Source organism: Cynara cardunculus, assembly GCF_001531365.2.
Source record: "Cynara cardunculus var. scolymus isolate 2C chromosome LG 11, CcrdV1, whole genome shotgun sequence".
Taxonomy (NCBI): domain Eukaryota; kingdom Viridiplantae; phylum Streptophyta; class Magnoliopsida; order Asterales; family Asteraceae; genus Cynara; species Cynara cardunculus.
The window spans coordinates 11639699-11658511 of NC_037538.1; the positions used below are offsets into that span (position 1 = coordinate 11639699).

Here is an 18813-nt window from a genome sequence, read left to right on the forward strand (position 1 = left end):
ACAACTTTCTTCCCATATTTCCCTAGCGGAAACAATCGAGGACTGCCTCCAAATCAGTGCCATCATGAACAACAATTTGGGGCTGTTGCAAGCATTCCCCATATGGGTCATTGAATTTTACTCAAACTTTATCCGCAAAACAAACTTAGTTGAACAATTCAACAGCCTTAAACTTGAATGCAAGAACATGGCTATATGATCTGTAAGTCAAAAACTGACAAGTATTTGTGAATGCCACCTGAAAAGATGAACCGAAAAAGAAAAAACAGGAGTATAACAAACATAGTTGAACAATTCAACTCAAACACAATGTTCTTATACATTATCGCAATTATTGCCTCTAAAGAAGATGCATAAAGATGAAAAGAAGTCACTCATTGTGATTTGCAAACACTATGATATATGTCACCTCCTTCGATCCTTCTAATTCAATTGTTGTTGCTATGTTTGAGGTAAACATATTATTGCCAATGCAACCAGTAAGTTGCAATCAGTGAATGTCAAATCTACTTCAGATTTGAATCAGTGAAATTTCTCGTAAAGAGAGAACTTGGTGCATGCATTTCAAATATTCATAGTAACAGAGATGATAAATACTTATGGTTAATATTCCAAGACATAACAGCGATATAAAGAAATACTTGGGGTATTTGTTGTAATTTAACCAAAATTAATATCAAAGGAGCTAATAACATAAGAAAGAAAGGACAAGAAGAAAAATTGTGAGACAATTCTAAGGAACTTCCAAGTCCCGCCCCCTATTTGTTTCTTCTTAGAGCAAACAGTCAAATTGGTCAATGTAGTTTTGTTTTTAAAATTGTAAGCACTGTCCTGAGTGGACATGCATTTTAGCAATGGACATGCCTGCATTGACATATGTGTGCAAATGTTGTTTAACCATCTTACACGGCTAAATGGAGAATATTCATATAGTTCAATGACACCGGCATCTAATGCTGTCTACTAAGTTTGATTTCAACATTTGTTTGAGGCAAAGAAGACATGCCAATAAGACCTCGAGTGAGCCCCTAAACAGGACATGAACCGATATGTAGATCAAATAAAAGATGTGTCGAAATAATAACCATCATTTCAGTTGGCTAAAGAATCATTTTTGTTGAATATAATGTAATAAAATCCTAATCTGAGGACAGTCTTTGGCTCAGCAAGACAGCAACAATTGTACCATTGACTGTTAAATGCAAGCCACAGAGGTTGTCACTCCAAGAAACACTGTCTTTGATACTCGGTCAAGAGTGAAACTGTAATAGCAATTTCCAAATACCAATCTGATCATTCTTTATCCTCTGCAACCAATTACTTCATGTTTAGTGCTATAAAGAGGCAACACAAACCAACACATACACATATAATACCATTGGCTTATTCCATTCCATGCTCCATTTTGCATTTCCAATCATGCAAGAACTAAGTAATGAGAGTCTAGTTTGCTAGTTGGCTATCCTCAAAGTCCGTCTTCTTTTCTAAATCCTTTATGTATACAAAACAGTTGCTTTATAATACTCCGGATCATTGTTAAATATACAAGGAACTTAGAGCAACGATCAAACGGATTGATAACTAAGCTATTTGCAATTAAAATTGAATCTTATTTAGTGAAATCGTTGAATCATTTCCTTCAATTCCTGTTCCAAATGATGCAATCCGAGTTCTCAAACTAAATAACTTAAAATACTAAAGTTAAAACCTAATTCTTTTAAGGGATTTATTTACTGGTTGTATATGAATTTCAATACGTAAATAATGTAAGTTCTTGCTTGTCATTAGAACAAAGTTATCTTCACCAAATCACATATTTACCTACATCAAATGACATGTAGCAATCTTATAACACTCAACAACATTCTCAGTTGAGATTTATTTAATTATTCTGAATCCAATCTTACCATGGTAAAGGATGTCTTAACTTTGATGCCTGATAGAGAAAAATTCTATCAACGTTAAACCAACACATCAAGGCGAAAAGAGTGAGATGGTGAAGGAAACTACTTGACGGGAGGATAGTAATGTAAGGAAAAAGAAACATTCCCCAAACTGATTAATCAAATCTTACAAAACTATAAACATGGACAAAAGCTACCATTACGAAATCCAAAAAGAACCAAAAACCAGGCTTTATGTATAATCTCAGTGAATAACATAACCAAAAACCATAATTATGACTAATCTACATCATCCAATTTATTAGGGTTCTACCTCCACCGTTAATGCTTCAATACTTGAACCATACGAACACATCAAAAAAGATCGGGGGTTTATGATATGGTGGCTTCAGCGGCGCATGGCGATCGAGGGAGCAGCATCGACGCAGCATACGACGAGACGAAGACAAAGAAGAAGCAGGCGGGAGCATGAATCGGAATTCCATCGTGGCGGAGATATTAGGCGGTTTGAGAGAGAGGGCGGGGCGGAAGACGGTGGTTGCAACTTGGATGGAATGTGAAATATAGCTTTAAACATCAATTGTAATTATTTAAATGTGAAATATAGCTTTAGAATATTGATTATTGTTTATTTGTTTTATAATAAGTTTATATAATTATTATAATATTTTAGATTATCATTTCGTTACGTGCTTAATTCCAACATTAAAAAAAAAAAAAAAACCTAACATATTATAATATTTATATATATATATTATATAAACTAGATGGGTACTCATACAATGTAACGAATTTCGATTTTAATGTTTCGTTATATTATGTCTCCACTAATGTTATAGTATATTTTTATGTAGTATTGAAAAAACGATAATGTTTTTTATTTTTGAATAAAATATAAATTTGAAGGTATAATAAAATTTTGAAAAAAAATATGTCAATTTTAGTATCAAATTAAATATTTAAAAATTCTTTTTTTTATTATAAATTAATTTAGATTTAATAATTAAGTCGTTTATTTTTTGTTTAAAAATATAATAATTAGTTTTTTGTTATAATTCAACTAGAAGTGTACTCGCGCATTGCAGCGAGATAAATCTTTATTCTAAAATCTATTTTTTATTTTTTTCTCTATCGATATAATACAATTTTATGTGGTTTTGAGAAAACGATAATGTTTTTATTATTTGWWTGRAATATAAATTTGAAGATAACATAAAAATTTGAAAATAATAAAATCGATATTAGTATCAAATTAACTATTTAATAATTATCGTTCTTTGGTGTAACTTATTTAATTCAATTCTTTATTATAATTTAATTTAGATTTATAATAAAGTAATTTATATTTGGTTTAATAATATAATTTTTTATAGAGATAATATTAAAACTCAATGATTATCTTAATTATATTTTAGATTTTTAATATTTAAAATAAATGTTTATCATATATTTGATTATGTTATGCAGTTAGTTACAATAATTTTTAAAAATGAAGCTTTGATAGGTTATACTTACGCAAAATTACTTGTAAAATTAAATTTTAAGTAATATGCATAAATAAACAGTACTTCATGCATAAAAAATGGTTTTTAAGAGTTTTTGTCAAATGCTTTATAATATAGTATAAATTATTATCTTAGATATATTTTAAATTTTTTCATATGTAAAATGAGTTACTATTGATTATGTTTCTCTACAATTTTTTTACACGAATTCAAACATAAAGCTATAGTAAATTATACATACGCACAATTTACTTGTCATCTTGAATTTTAAGTAATATGCATCAATAAATAGTACTTAATCATAAAAAATAGTTTTAAGAGTTTTTATCAAATGTATTATAATATAATATATCTGTAAAAAATGAAGGACATTTTTTTATGTATCAAATCATATGTATTTCATCCTTTGTAGGAACTACCCGTAACAACGAACTTGCAAAACGGATCTCTTTACGTAGAGGAGGTAGGATGGGCAGTTGGTCAGATCTAGTATGGATCATACATGGACGGTAGTTAGAGTCCACATAAAAGAGGAATCTTTTGTTACAATAGAAGCAGAAGTGATGTGGATTATTCAATATAAATAAGATACCCAATTTGGAATTTTTGTTCTACGTCTCCAAGCGATATATCCCCGTCTAATTCTGACCAAAACCAAAGCAAGCCACACCTACAAGAAATAAATGTATTCCAAAAGTTTAATTCAGAGGGCAAAGAAGAGGCAAATTTTGTTGCGAATGAACAAGATATTGAGGAATTGTCCAAATAGCAGTTCTGTCTATCAATAATGATTTTTTTTATTAAGAAATTTGATATTATTGTTCCAATTATGCCTTTGATTGGATCATTGGCTAACTCTAAATTTTGTATCCCAAATTTGTCTATGAAGAGCGGATATAGATATTTAAGGGGGTTTTTTTCTATGGTTATGCTAAAAAGAAGAAAAAAATGTAGAAATTTTCCAAATATGGAAAATCTTTAAAATTTCCAAATATGGAGTATTAAATAGAAATATATATTATTTTAGTGGTTGCCACCAATGAAGTTTAGTTTGTTATAACTTTTTATAAAGTTTTTTAAAAAGGCATTGGAATGATAATTTTATATAATATAATTGATATTGGAATTTTTAAATGGAATGATAATTTTATATGATATAATTAATATTGAAATCTTTAAAACAGAGTAATTGCTTGAATTTGATATAATTTTTTAAAAAACGTTACTCTTTAATGTTATATTTTAAAAAACTCTAGAAAATATGTTGAAGGTGTTATTAGTTAATTCAATTAAAATTAAACATCGATTTTCGCTATGATTTTAAGAATATAAATATATGTAATTAACAATTATTTATAAACAACAATATATTTGAAAATAATAAAAATTATTAGTTTTTAATTTATTTTACATGTTATTAATATCGTCCCAGAAAAAAGGGGAGTCAAATGACACTGGACATCATTCAAAGGGAAAAAGTGAAATTTATGGGTCGTTTATCAAATATTTATTCGGTAAGTGTTTACCAGTAAAATTTAACACTATTATGTACTTACCAGGTAAGATTTTTGTCCAGCAAAACGACACAGTATACGATAATTTACCGGGTAATCGCTTACCGTGGTAAAAGTCGTCGCTCTCACTTATCGGGTAAGACTCTTGATCCTTGTCTCATTTATCGGGTAAGACTCGTGTAATATCATGAAAATGAATTTTATTTTTTTTCTAGAACAGATACAATAACTCAGCTACATTGATCATAGAATTTTTCTAATATATATATCTACAAACCCTAATCAAACTTACCATTCCCAATCAAATCATAAATTGAAATAGAAAAAGAAAAAGGAAATCAAAAACTAACAAGAAATCATCATAAAAACATCAAGATTATTTTATATAGTTTATACCCTTACAAAGAAAATACTCAATTCAGGGCCATTGTTCCTATCTGAGCTGACCATGTAAAGTGTTTTTGAATCCTTGGACCCCACCACACGGTCAAAATGGGTCCTAACATATGCCATCTCACAATCTCCACCTTCCACGTCAGATTTTCCCGGCAACGCTCCAGTTCCCGTCGACATCGGCTGGAGTTTCTCCATCACACCCAAATCCTCCTCCGTCGCCTCCCGCTTTACCCCATAACCGCTCTTCTTCCCGTTGCAATAAACCGTCCACGACGGCTCCTCCACCAGCCTCATCGTCTCCTTATTTTCACATTCCAACACAATCCGTACGAATCCCATACTCATCTCTTTCTCCAACATGCTGGTTTCCAGACCCATCTCCAGAATCAACACCGGAAATGCGTACGGATTCTCTTGAATGCAAAGGCTCACGCCGCCGTTACGATACCCAAAAAGGGTGGCGGTTACGTGGTCACTAGAAGATCCTCCGGAGAAATGACTGCTGTAGAATGGGAATCTTTTTGTTTTCACGGGGAATGATCGGAAAACCGAACGAACGACTCGGAAAACTTTGGGTCTGTTTTTCTTTTTTGATGATTGACGGTGGGCTTTAAGCGGCGGATAGGGTGGTGGTGGTGGTGGTGGTCGAAGAGGGTTTGGTTTTGTTGTCATGTCATGGTTAGAATCTATGGGTTCTCCCATTGCCGGAGTCGTTCAGATCCAGCAACGGGAGATTCTCATTGTTGGTGACACAAAAAGAGATAGAATTAGGGTTTGTGTTTATTATTTTTTGGAACCAGCAGCTAAAAATGTGGTTAATTTGTTAAAGGTGTATATATGAGTGTGGTTTGCTTTTGTTTGTTGAATTGGATGGCTATAATTTTTTTATATCTTTCTTTTTTATTTTTTTCAATTTTGATTCCTAATGTTTATAATTTTCTACACATATTGTTTTTAAACTTTCATATATCGGATTTTATTTTGTATGTTTGTCAATTTCCAACGTTTTTGGTTTCTTTGTTTAACGATTGTTGATTTTTTTTCTATTAAGTTTAGTTACATGAGGGGTACTTTAGTTATTTTCTTAATTTTATATTTAAAGTAAAGAACAAATTATATTTTTAATTTTAGATTGTAAACAAATAAAGAAGAAAAAAAGATAATCACCATCTTTCGTTTTTTTTCTTCTTATTTTTTGTTTTACAATTTAAGATTAATTTTTTTATTTAATATAATAAAAATAACTAAAATACCCGCGTTTGATTGGATTAAACGGAGAATTTAACAATCATTATACAAAGGATCTAATATCACCAGGGATTGTAAAAGAAGAGGCCTAATAAAGTTTTAAAGTTTAGGGACGATATTCATTGAAAATTACAAACATTAAGGACTAGAATTGAACTTTACTCTTTTCTAAAAAAAAAATCAGAAAATAAATTATAACTAAGTTTAATTCCAAGACTTTGCAATAGACCCATTCTCTATGATAAAAAAAAAAAAAAGAAGATATATATTTAGATATGAAGAATTAAACTTCTAACACATTTCTCATTTTTGTGAGTTTTTGGTCATATTTGAATTGATTATTTAGGTAACTGTAGGTATGCGAACCAACTTCTATATGCATAGACTAATTCTGTAGAATCCCATAAAAAGACTATAACTGATGGATGTCTTTCATTTTCTTTGATTAAGTCATGTTCATTCCATATGCTCACAATATAACCAAATATACCCAATATGTCCTACTCAAGCAGGATGTATATATAAACATTTCGTCTACTGCAAATGGAGAGACGATGTTCTCGTAAAAAAACTTTGGCTTGCAAAATATTCTGGAGATACAAGAAACATAGAATTTGTCAGATGGATTGCATTCATAGAATAATAAATGCGAAAATGTTTTCTTTGACAAACCGAGATATGCACGACTCATTTTGTTTATTTATGAAATGACAAGAGTTAGCATATACTTTACACGTCCTTATTGTATGATGCGGAACAACAATTTTGCATTTCTATTTTCATGATTTAAATTGTTTATAAAAAAAAGATATATTATGCAACAACTCGTCCTATATGGATAGAAAATGGGTTTTTTGAGCTTCTTATAAGTCTCAAGTTAGGTTGGCCCAATAACTTCAATTCCAACATAAATGGCTCATTAGAAGATAGCATTCGCCTAAGATGTTACAAACACTCCCCCTCGATGACTCATCATACCCGATGAGGTCTGCACTACTATCTCAATGGTACAAAGATCGACTCTGATACCATTTGTAACATTCCAAAGAAACATGTCCTGCGTTGACTCAATAACTTCAGATCCAACTTAAAACCATGACGGAAGTTATTGGTAGCCCACAACTTGAAACTTATAAAAAAAAACTCAAAAAACCCATTTTCGATTCGTGTGGGACGAGTTGTTACACATTATGTTCTTTTTGTTTTGTCGCGGTTTTTGTCCCTAACTTTAACAGTATGAAGGTTTCTTTCGATAAGTTGCCCCCGCATGCTAGTTTTCGGTTCCCAATTTCGCAAATCACATGGTAAATTTTATCAAACCGTTTAAACTAGTGAAGTTCAATTTATTCTCCAACTTAAACAAATAAAAAAATATATAATTGTCGAATCAAGAGTCGGTGTCACCATGACACCGACAATAACTCATGCCTAACCACGTTCTCTGACAATCACACTTATCAATCATCTTTATATATCATGAATATAGAAGAATATGTAATAATAAATATCTGATATTAGTTATGTGATAAATTATAATAAATAATTGCTTCTCGTAGACAAAATTAAAATATAACAAAAATCTCAAAACAAACCGTCTTGTTTGGAAACTTGTAAACCGGATCCTAAATGTAATGTTAAAAGCAGAGTTCGTTTCAATGTTTTCAAGATTTGAATCTATGTTTGTATATTTTAAATGTTGTGTGTGTGTAAATATATATATATATATATATATATATATATATATATATATAAAAACATAGTTATTATCTAAATTTTAAAATATTCATGAAAACCGGAATCAGATATGAATATGTTAAACAGATCAAATATTCCTATAATGGCCGGACCCATAAAGAAGGGTTTGTTGGTTGGCCGGCCCGAAGGCCCTTGAACCCTTCTTGAAAGCAAGCTATAACGATTAAAAGCAAGAAGTGCACTGATGATAACAAGTTATGTTTAAAATTTACATTCAACTATTTTTATGTAATGGATCCTAATATGTTTAAATTATTTTTAATATATAATTTACGTCATCCTAATTTGGATTGGATTTTAGTTAAATTAAAATATAATGAAATAAATATTAAATAGTTTATTATAAGTATCTATAGTTATGTATTTACTCAATAATTTAGTATTATTTTATATTATTATCGAATTAAATCATACGATAAAAATATAAAATTTAATGTTTATATGTATGAAAAAATAATACCTGACGTATATTTAATATTTTGATATGTTAAAAAAGAACCCATTTAATTGTAATTTAAATAAATCGTCGCTAAAACGGTTTTATAATATTTTCAAGATTGTACATATTTAAATATAATGTTTTAAAGTGTATTTCAATGTTGAATTTCAAAAACTTTAATTATAAAAACATATATAACATTATAATGTAAAATATAATATTTAATTATTTTTCTTAAAAAGGACGGGGCCATGTCCGGATCTAGGATCAGCCCGATAGGACCAAGACCAGTTACGGGGTCTAGAATAAGGGGTTGTTCATTTGTGGCTTTAATGGGCTGTATAAGCCTTATAGCTTATTCGTTCAGCTATAGAAAGTTGTTCAGTTGCGACTTATTCGCTCAGCCGAGGGCTTAATTAGTCAGCTAGAAACCATGTGTCCTTTACACTCAACCATTTAATTTCCCCATCTACCCTCAAACCCTACTCACCTCCTTCCTTATCTTGGTGATGACGTCTTCCACACAGCCAAACTTAACCACCTCCAAACCATATCAGATTCACCACATCCAAAGTATCTAGAATCACCACCGTCGTACGCATAATGGTCATAATCCCCACCGCCCATCTCCCGAGGTCTTTCTTCATCCCCCCACACGAAGAAACCCCACCGCAAACAAACCCCCTGTTCCCACCACCACCGCACTCGCTGCCTCTTCTTTTCTCCACCATCAGGACCCTAATTTCTCCCCTCTTTCCACCTCAAAATAAGAACTTGCTGCCGATTTCTCGGGTCGGAGGTCAACCCGGTTTGTTTCCAACCTTATTGTCAAGTAAACTCACACCTGAAGAAATATTCCTCAACAAATCTGGTATAGGGGCAACCATTGAAGTTAAATATTGGGGACTTAGCACAGAGGTTTGGATCTCTTCATCAGATTCTTTTTCTTTCTTCCTTTTGTGCTTCCTCATCCATTTTGGGTTTTTGGTTAATGGGTTTTTTTAATGAATTAACATATGAGTTTTGTATTGGTTATTGGTGAAATTAATTCTTTGATGTTCCTTTTGTGCTTCCTCACCCTTTTTTTTTTGTTATTGTATATGTTCATAGGAAGAAAAAATATGATTGGGAACTTGAATAATGAACAAGAAATTAATATTTTTTGTTAATGAAAAAGCTAAAAAATGGAAAGGGGTAAAATGGTCATATATATTTTTCAGAATGTTTATTCAGCACTGCAACCGAACAACAACTTATTTGTTATCATACAAACAAATTTATCAATACATGAAACTTTATTTATACAAGTCTTAGAGGCTGTTTACTTGCGGCTTAATTAGGCTTATTGGTCTATCTGGCTTATTCGTACAACTCATTTAGGTTGTTTACTTACGGCTTATTCACACAGAACATGACTTAATTGCATAAATAGAAATTGTGTGTTGTCCCTATTCAACTACAAAAATGACACTCATACCTCTTATTTAAAGCACCGCCTTCTTTCCATATGAGACACCACATCTTCGACGTATTTATGATATTTTGTTTTGATGTTCAAATAATTAATATTGGGGGGGTAAATCGGCCATTTATGTTATTCAGACTGTTGGTTCAGATAAAAAAAGTAAACAACATGACTCATTTATCCAGGCAAATAAAATTATCTATATAAAACTTAATAAAAAATTTGATAAATAAAACAAAAGGAAACTAATTCCTAAAACTTCCGGCTGACCCGGTTTAAAAAAATGATTTAGAGCCCACCCGGAACCTTTTTCACCATCTATATAAAGTAAAGTAGTTTATTTAATATCATGTTTCCTTGCACGATTAATAGCTGGTAACTGCTTTTCCAAAGCTTAAATTACTTACTCAGACCAGTGTACAAGTTTTACTGCAACGTTTACAAGTTCTATGGAGAAAAAATTGGTTTGGAATTAACAATTTGATCCCTGGAAGAAGCAATTTGAGATAACCGTTGCAGAAACAAAAACAATTCACAGATTACCAGGTCACCTAACACAAAGTAGACAGACAAGCAACCGCATATCACCACCGTTCTTTGATTCCTGGCGATTAATCTTTACATCCCTTCCAAGCTACTTCCCAAACAAACCCTACATATACACGCCCATTTGAACTACATCGAATTAAACAAAAGATTTGTGGGGAAGAGGATCAATCGAGTTTGGTGTGATGGGTAGCGGAGATCTGGAGAGCAGAGGAAGCTCCAAGAACAGAGGTCCACCGCCACCACCACCGGCGTCCAATTATTACACATCATCTTCTCCATACTACACTGAATCATTGGAGAAACAATGGACTTCTTGGCTTGTTCCTATGATTGTTGTTGCGAATGTGGCTATGTTTGTTGTTATCATGATTGTTAACGATTGTCCTAAGAACCACAATTCGAGTCTCGAGGGGAATTGTGTTGCTAGGTTTTTGGGTAGACTCTCTTTTCAGCCTCTTAAAGAGAATCCCCTTTTTGGGCCTTCTTCTTCTACGTAAGTTTTCTGACATCCCCATTCAAGATTTTGATGTGTGATTGGTGATCTAGGGCTTCTTTTTTTCCGTAGCGGAAACTTTTTACGTAGGCATTTAGTTCCTTTATATAAAAGGTGTTTCTTAATCACGATTTAGTGTTTATGTGTATGTTGATGATTCTTGATAGTTTTCTTCATAGTTCTACTCTTAATTGAGTGTTACTGACGGTCTACCATTGATTTGATTTGTGTTCTTTTTTTCACTTTTCGGAGCTTTCTCTTACATACCCTTTTCGGCATTTTTGGTGTAAAGTTGATTTTGTGATGATCATGGGTTCTTTTGAATTATTATTACTCAATTTGTTATTATTGTGATTGGATTTTATGATTTAAGATAAGTTTTATAAACCATAAATTTTTCTTAAGCATCCAAAAATGGTCTTCTGATGATTTTGGGTTTCTATTCGCATTGGATTAGGATTTATGTGATTGAATTCATGTTTATAATTTGGGTCTGTCCTACCATAAATTTGCTTCTTACCTCCCAATTAGGGATTCGTGCTACTGATGATTCTTATTACTCACTTGGATCCCCTTCCCCTCCATTGAATCTGGATTGTGAGTTTTGTTGAATAAGCTTTTCAGGGTTATGAGATTTCTGAATTTTGTTTCTGAGTTCATCCTAAATACAGGAAGTATCAAAATTTTGTTTTCTGCACAAAATAACATCTCTGAACCGGTATACATTGGTTTTATTTGGGTATAGTTTCAAGTACTAATTGGCTATGCTCACTTGGTCCTTGAAGATGGTAATGTATTTCTCTTTGGGACGTTCTATAATAATCACAAGAGTTCTCTTTGGGACCTTATGATCATTGGAAAAGTAATCGTGTTCATTTTGGATCACATAAGTTACTCTAGTGAACGGTATTTTGGATATATGACCATCGTCAAGACCTTCTGTTAACTCATAGAGTCAAGCATTGCAATTCTACGAGACTAAGGAAATTGATATTATTTGACTTTATTCTGGTTGAGTCTTAGTTACATACCCAACCTAGTGAAGTCATCTTCATTTTGATTTTTGTATACAATAGTTTTACCAAAATCTCATAATTTTTTCGCCTTTCTGAGTTAACTTGATACTCTAGTGCCTTGTACGTTAGATATATTGAAAAAACTATCATACTTTGTACTCTAAATGTAAATGAAATTTTGCCCATCTGGGCATGCTAAGATGGTTGGACCTTACCCAGGATAACCTAGAGTCCCGAGTTTGGATCCCCACACATGTGGGTTGCTAGTATTTGGGATGGAAGTCAGGTCTACATACATCCCACCTGGCCCCACCTCCATATGAGGATATATTTGGCTCATTTGGTTTGGTTTACCTTTATGGGTTGCTTAGGTTTCCATCTAAAAAATTCTTGTACTTTTTGGAGTCATTTCAATTGAAATGAACGAATTTGCAAGTTAACTTATTCTGACTTCACTTCTTTTATAGATTGGAAAAGTTGGGAGCTCTCGAGTGGAAAAAGGTAGTGAATGATAATCAAGCGTGGAGGCTAGTGTCATGCATATGGTTGCATGCAGGGGTTATTCATCTACTTGCAAACATGTTGAGCTTGGTTTTCATTGGGATTCGCCTTGAACAACAGTTCGGCTTTGGTATGTTTCTATGTTGGCAGAAATATCAAAATGCATAAACAGATGACTTTCATGGTCAAATTTAAAACCTCTTTGTTCAAATTACAAAAGAGTATCAATTTTATTAGAAAGTTATGTATGCGTTTCTCTATTTGTAGCATTTTCTATGAAGTTGATTTCTCCAATTATGTGTTCTAATTATAATAAACATATGGCAGCACGGGTAGGGGTGATCTACATGTTGTCTGGAATTGGTGGAAGCATACTCTCTACGCTGTTCATTAAGAACAACATCTCCGTTGGTGCTTCTGGTGCTCTGTTTGGACTTCTTGGAGCAATGTTATCGGAACTTCTTACCAACTGGACTATTTATGCCAACAAGGTACCACAAACTCACAAATTTTGCACATCTAAATTGGTTATTTCTTGGAAATTTTGACAAGTTCTATGATAATCTTAGATCATACAAGTCGTATAAGTTTTCTTGCTATAGTATTGGGGTTTTTCAAGGTATTTTACCTGAAGTCTATCTCGTTTTGAAGGCTGCAGCTTTGACCACACTTGTAATCATCATCTTGATCAATTTAGCTGTCGGAATTCTTCCTCATGTCGACAATTTTGCGCATATTGGAGGTTTCTTAACGGGTTTCCTCCTTGGCTTCATACTGCTTGTCCGACCCCAATTTGCTTGGCAAGAACGTCGCCATCTTCCTGTGGAGGCGCGTGGGAAATCCAAGTACACAGTATACCAATACGTTTTCTGGATTCTTTCCATGATCTTATTGATTGCCGGGTCCGTGTTTATACCACCATTTTTTTCTTTCTGTATTTATGTTTTTTATAGTTTGTTATAAAGTTTAATGTTACTGAAAGTAAATTGTGAAGTTGATAAAATAGAGCAGTGTCAATTTGGAAAGGTTGATGCTAAACAAACTCCCTCTAAAGAACAACAGTTCTGCTAGAAAAATACAAAAAAGACAGCACTGCCCTTTGATCAAAAGACAGGATTCCCTATTCTACAAAGCAAAGAAAGCATGTTAGGAAGATCTTTATATAGCTGTAGTACCCTCATTAAGATACATTGTCCTCGATGGAAATGTAAATAGACAAGATTGCCCTTCTCGAAAGTCTTGCAGAAGCTTACACTTGGTTTTTTTTGGTTGCAGCTTTGCGGTGGGATTGATAATGCTTTTGAAAGGAGAGAACGGCAACGATCATTGCAGCTGGTGTCATTACTTGAGCTGCGTGCCTACATCGAGATGGCATTGTAATAACCGATGAATCGTGTTCCCGGTTTTGATTTTTTTATTCTTATACTTCTATCAACACACTTTATATGTCTACAAATCTTTCATTGCTGCTTGTTTTTTGGTCGTGTAAATCCATGTTCTTAATGTGTGTATCTAACATGTACCAACCTCAAAAATTCTTTTTAGTATTTTTGCATTTTAGCTATGAGGAATACATATACAAAAAAAAAACCTTTGTGTTCAATCGTAAAACGAGGGGTTCAAATATAAACGGTCGCCAGTTCAAGCACCTTGTGGCAACTTTGACTCGAGCTCAAATAGCTAACCTTATACAGTGTCGATTATGGCAATCTTGAATCGAGCTTAGATGAGCCAAAAACAATAGAAGTCGATCGACCATAATTGGATGTCCGATTGTAATTGGAACATCTCCAAAACTAGAAGTTCAAAATTGTATCGAAAAGTTGATGGCAATGCAGAATCTAATAAAACCGAACCAATCAATAATTGGATCGAATCACATTGCAAAATAAACCAGAATTTCAAGCACGAGTATTAAGACATCAAAGGTGGTTCTACCACAAAATATAGAATTTAGCTTCTAAAAAGTCCCACTAAATTAGTAATCAGAAAAACAAAACATCAGGCCAACTGCCTAAGGCATTGGGACTAAACTTTATATCTAAGTTAGAGCAAAGATCAGTGTCTCTAGTTCCAGTAACTACCACTAAATTCAGTTTCACGGACGCCCATACCTCCAACCGGCATCCCAAGCCGATCAAGCCGCCCGGAACCTGGATACGCTTTGTTCATAAAACTATCACGCAAGTTCGAACTACGTTGAGCACCTGAACCATACCCATACATTGAATATCTCTTTGGAAACTCCAACTGAGGCCTTTGTCTAGGTGCACTTAAAGACCGCACCTTAGCACGCGAAGACTCCGTGTACGCCATGTAATTGGGGTGGTCCGAGTAGCCGCTAAGGCAGCTTCGTGAACTGTCACTCTTGGCTGGGGTAAACGGGCCCACTCTCATGGAAGAGTTACCCTTGAAAGAAAGGGCGTAAAACGGAGGGCTATTTTGGGCCGTGCAGAAAGAAGTTTCTTCATCAATGTCGTGAGTTAAACATTTGAAAGGGGTGGTCAAGGAATTTACTTCGCAGGATTCACTTGGGCTCAGGGCAGGTGGTTGGATCGATGAGCCTCGAGAAGTGGTCAAACTTTGACTGTGGCTGTAACTGATGTGGTCCGGTTGAAAAAGGTTCCTTCGTCTAGGCTGCTGCATTATGTGCGGTTTTGTGGAGTCCATCTCGAGGATTTTCTCGTTCCTTTCATCGGCAAATGATTTTGACCCATGATTCTGCAAAGATCGAAGAAATACATAAAGTAAATACGGGAAATGAAAATATGTAGTAACATGATGCATGCAAATAACACACCTTTATTGGTGATGGCTGATGGTGTTTCATAGTCCTCGATCGTAGAACATGCTCGCATTTTTCGGGAGTCGGAGGCCCCTGCAAGGTGGTAGTTACTTGTTATCGTGTGAAATGCATTGCGGTGTTGTACATCATTCAGTGATAGTTGTATCTACAAAGTCTTTATGCAGGTGATCTTACGTATTGATGACTATAAGACGATTTCTTGGTTGTCGGTTGGGGGGAATGCGAATCAGCAACCTGCAAGCGGTTTGCACGAGCTCGTAAAAGAGCCTGCAGGGCCTGCAAGCGTCGTAAATCATCGGCAGCTTGCTTCCTTAGAATGTGACCTCTCACGAGCGCTTGAAGCTTCACCAATGCTTTCAATGCCCGTAACGCCTTCCGAGCCTTGAAATGTTACCATAATTCGTTAACATGCAACGATGATTATATCGCACAAATTTTATATGCGAAATAATTTGGAACACGATTAGGGCCATAAATTATAAATAACCATCTGTATGTGCACAAGGAGGGTTTAACCGGTCCTAAAAAGACCGTTCCTTTTCTATCAAAACAAGATCAGACCGAACCCTAACCGATCATTGGCCATAAATTTAGGACCAGCTGTGGACCGACGGTCTTGAATATTTTTCATGGCTTTTAAGTGATCAAATTGGCCATTTCTATTTGTGATGAATATTAGGTTTAAATTCCAGTTACATGTAAAAACGGAGAATTATCTTTAAAAAAATATTTTAATAGAATTCTTGCAATAATTTCTCTGACCACAAATTGTTGTTTTTGATATTTATATTTTTTAGTCTTGATAAATAAATGGGGTAAAAGCAATTGATCTTGACGCTAGGCTTTTTTACTGCTTTAACTCCGGTTTTTGGGCTTTATCCGGACTTCTTAAATTTTAGCACCAAAACGGGCATGTAAATAGTCCTTGAGCCAGGCCTTTTTTAACCGGTCCAATGTCTTTGTTTCTTACCAAGGTTCTAAAGAACGAGTGATGTGATAGTGAGGTCAAGTCTTAAGCCTTAAAAGTCAAGAAGAGGCTATGACTTTTTTCAAATACTTGTGGTGGCAAATTTGTATACCACATATAGTATTATATACGGAGAGAGTTAAGGTGAGAATCGTAAGAAGAGATCTTCACTCTTAGATGCACATTAAGATGAGATGTACTGGATCAATCCCTCTATGAAACGTGATTCACAAGTGGATTTGAGATCAAAGATGATCAAGAATCAAAATCCTTTCTTACGCTTTCCACTTTTAACACTTCTTCTCACACGATCTTTCACTATATATATATATATATATATATATAAACTTTTGTTTTACTCTACTACTCGATGAGTTAATAATTTTGAGCATTTTAAATTAGATTATGTACTAAAGACAAAAAATAAGACACTAAAAGGGTAAAAAAAAATCAAATATGGTGTTACATAAATCATGCATCAGAGTGACAGACCCAAGAATTTTTGGATACGGTGACATCATATAAAACGGTTGTACCTTCTAAAATAAAACGGTTGCATCTTTCACGAACCTAATTTTTTTAACTTTACCACGGAGAAACAATAGTCGCACGTGAATCCTAACCAACCCTCTAGATCCGTCTGATCAGACCATATGTTATATTTAACATAGCGTCAGAAATAAGCTTAAGCTATGACATGCCATCATGCTTTTTAAAATAGTGTTTTTTACTGGTATAAAATCAGTCAACAAATCCAATATTGATCTCTAAATATCTGTATCAAATAAAATCTTTTAGCCACTGAAAAAGTGTAAGTGTAATGGTATCATTTACTGGTATGAATAAATGAAGATATGGACAATATCAAACGTCACCATATCATGTCCAGAACAATTCAAACATCTAGAACATCGAACCTTTTGGGGGGTCCACATCTATGCTTTCCCCAACTAGTTTCCAACTTCCTCTTTACCCCACCGACCATCCCTTCCGTACAACTCACTGGTGCGGTAAAAAGTTAAATCCTTATACCCGTACCACACATTGATGCGGTAAAAGTAAAATCTACAAAGTTTTGATCATTCAAAATCAACACTTTTATTTGACCTAGTTTTAGCATAACAAAGATGCATAAAGCATTCCCATTGCATTATCGAACTTATCTTCCTTGAATACCCCTAATCGTTGTTAAGAAGAGAGTGGAAGCATTCATAACCTAGAAGGGCAAAAGTGGAATAAGACAACACGGTACATTTACTACCCACCCATGACCCAACGCTCACTTGTATTATGCCGACAAATCAATGGATATAATAATGTATAAAAGGCATACACAGGAAACCGTTTTGTCAAAAGGATTTACGGTTCCTGTTGTACCTTACGCATTAGATATTGTACATTGGTTAACCTTTGAAGTTTGACTAAAATTAAATTCCGTACCTCGTGTGTTGACCTTTTCTGTAAGAATTCACCATGTTCATACTTGATAGTGAAAAGACTAAAGTACCCTTTTTAAAGGATGAACAGATTGCAGGATGAAAACATATAGAGAATATTGTGTCTGGTTTGGGGAATATAGTTTACCAGATAAGATCGGAAGTAAGATTGGATTTTAACGGCGGCCCGTTCACCACGAAGACCATAACCGCCGGTGGCTCTGCTCGTCATCCGTACCACCTCAGCGGCGGCGTGAGCTGCTGCGACGGCAGCCTCAGCGACTGCCGCTGTGGCTGCAGCCACAGCAATGGCGTGATTGCTTGAACCAGTAGTAGCATCGTCGTCACCGGTTGTCTCGATGGATGCATGATGGTGAAGTGGAGTGTCGAAGGGACGAGAGAGTGAAGCGTCAAATGTGTTGGAGAGATGGTGGCGAGTGGGTTTGTCTCTGTGGGATTTGATGAAGCTCCAGTGTCGTTTTGGTTGTTTGTTGAGGTCAGAACGAGATGGTGGTGGGTCGGTGGGTTCGATGGTTTTGAAGCCAAATAGTGCTCTGAAGAATTTGGAAGCTTTACCCATTGTGTTTTTTGTTAACGGCGGCGGAATGAAGGTGGTTCCGGCAAGGAGTTGGCCGGATTCTTCATGTGAGAGAGAGAGAGAGAGAGAGAGAGAGAGAGAGAGGTGTGTGTGTGTGAAAGGGTATGGCGATGGCCAGAAATAAATACGGAAAGTGAGAGGCTCGAAAATTTGGAAGCTATTGTACTTACTACACCTTCTCTTCTTCGAAATTATTTAATAATATGATGGCGGGTTATATT

The 18813-nt window shown here is 34.3% G+C and overlaps 3 protein-coding genes across 3 annotated transcripts; 1 reads left to right on the plus strand and 2 right to left on the minus strand.

Moving 5' to 3' along the window:
• Positions 1–5313: 5313 nt before the first annotated feature.
• LOC112521738 (protein MIZU-KUSSEI 1-like) lies at positions 5314–6021 on the minus strand. The gene has a single exon (XM_025130736.1). It carries the CDS (start codon positions 6019–6021, stop codon positions 5314–5316), a length of 708 nt encoding a protein of 235 aa, XP_024986504.1.
• A 4758-nt stretch (positions 6022–10779) lies between these two features.
• Positions 10780–14375, plus strand: LOC112521190 (RHOMBOID-like protein 3). Its single transcript, XM_025129902.1, has 5 exons — positions 10780–11268; positions 12752–12915; positions 13113–13276; positions 13437–13687; positions 14061–14375. The coding sequence occupies exons 1-5, from the start codon at positions 10958–10960 to the stop codon at positions 14173–14175; spliced, it is 1005 nt and encodes a 334-aa protein (XP_024985670.1). The 5' UTR covers positions 10780–10957; the 3' UTR covers positions 14176–14375.
• Positions 14376–14852: 477 nt separating this feature from the next.
• LOC112521740 (protein IQ-DOMAIN 14-like) lies at positions 14853–18574 on the minus strand. Its single transcript, XM_025130737.1, has 4 exons — positions 18143–18574; positions 15766–15972; positions 15586–15663; positions 14853–15506 (listed from the first exon to the last, which is right to left on the minus strand). The coding sequence occupies exons 1-4, from the start codon at positions 18572–18574 to the stop codon at positions 14853–14855; spliced, it is 1371 nt and encodes a 456-aa protein (XP_024986505.1).
• Positions 18575–18813: the final 239 nt, after the last annotated feature.

Coding starts and splice junctions, on each gene's coding strand:
- LOC112521738 (XM_025130736.1), bottom strand. CDS start 6,021: ATGGGAGAACCCATAGATTCTAACCATGACATGACAACAAAACCAAAC.
- LOC112521190 (XM_025129902.1), top strand. CDS start 10,958: ATGGGTAGCGGAGATCTGGAGAGCAGAGGAAGCTCCAAGAACAGAGGT. Junction 12,916..13,112: donor TGAACAACAGTTCGGCTTTG/GTATGTTTCTAT, acceptor AACATATGGCAG/CACGGGTAGGGGTGATCTAC. Junction 13,277..13,436: donor GGACTATTTATGCCAACAAG/GTACCACAAACT, acceptor CTCGTTTTGAAG/GCTGCAGCTTTGACCACACT.
- LOC112521740 (XM_025130737.1), bottom strand. CDS start 18,574: ATGGGTAAAGCTTCCAAATTCTTCAGAGCACTATTTGGCTTCAAAACC. Junction 15,973..18,142: donor CTTACTTCCGATCTTATCTG/GTAAACTATATT, acceptor TAACATTTCAAG/GCTCGGAAGGCGTTACGGGC. Junction 15,664..15,765: donor CGTCTTATAGTCATCAATAC/GTAAGATCACCT, acceptor ACCACCTTGCAG/GGGCCTCCGACTCCCGAAAA.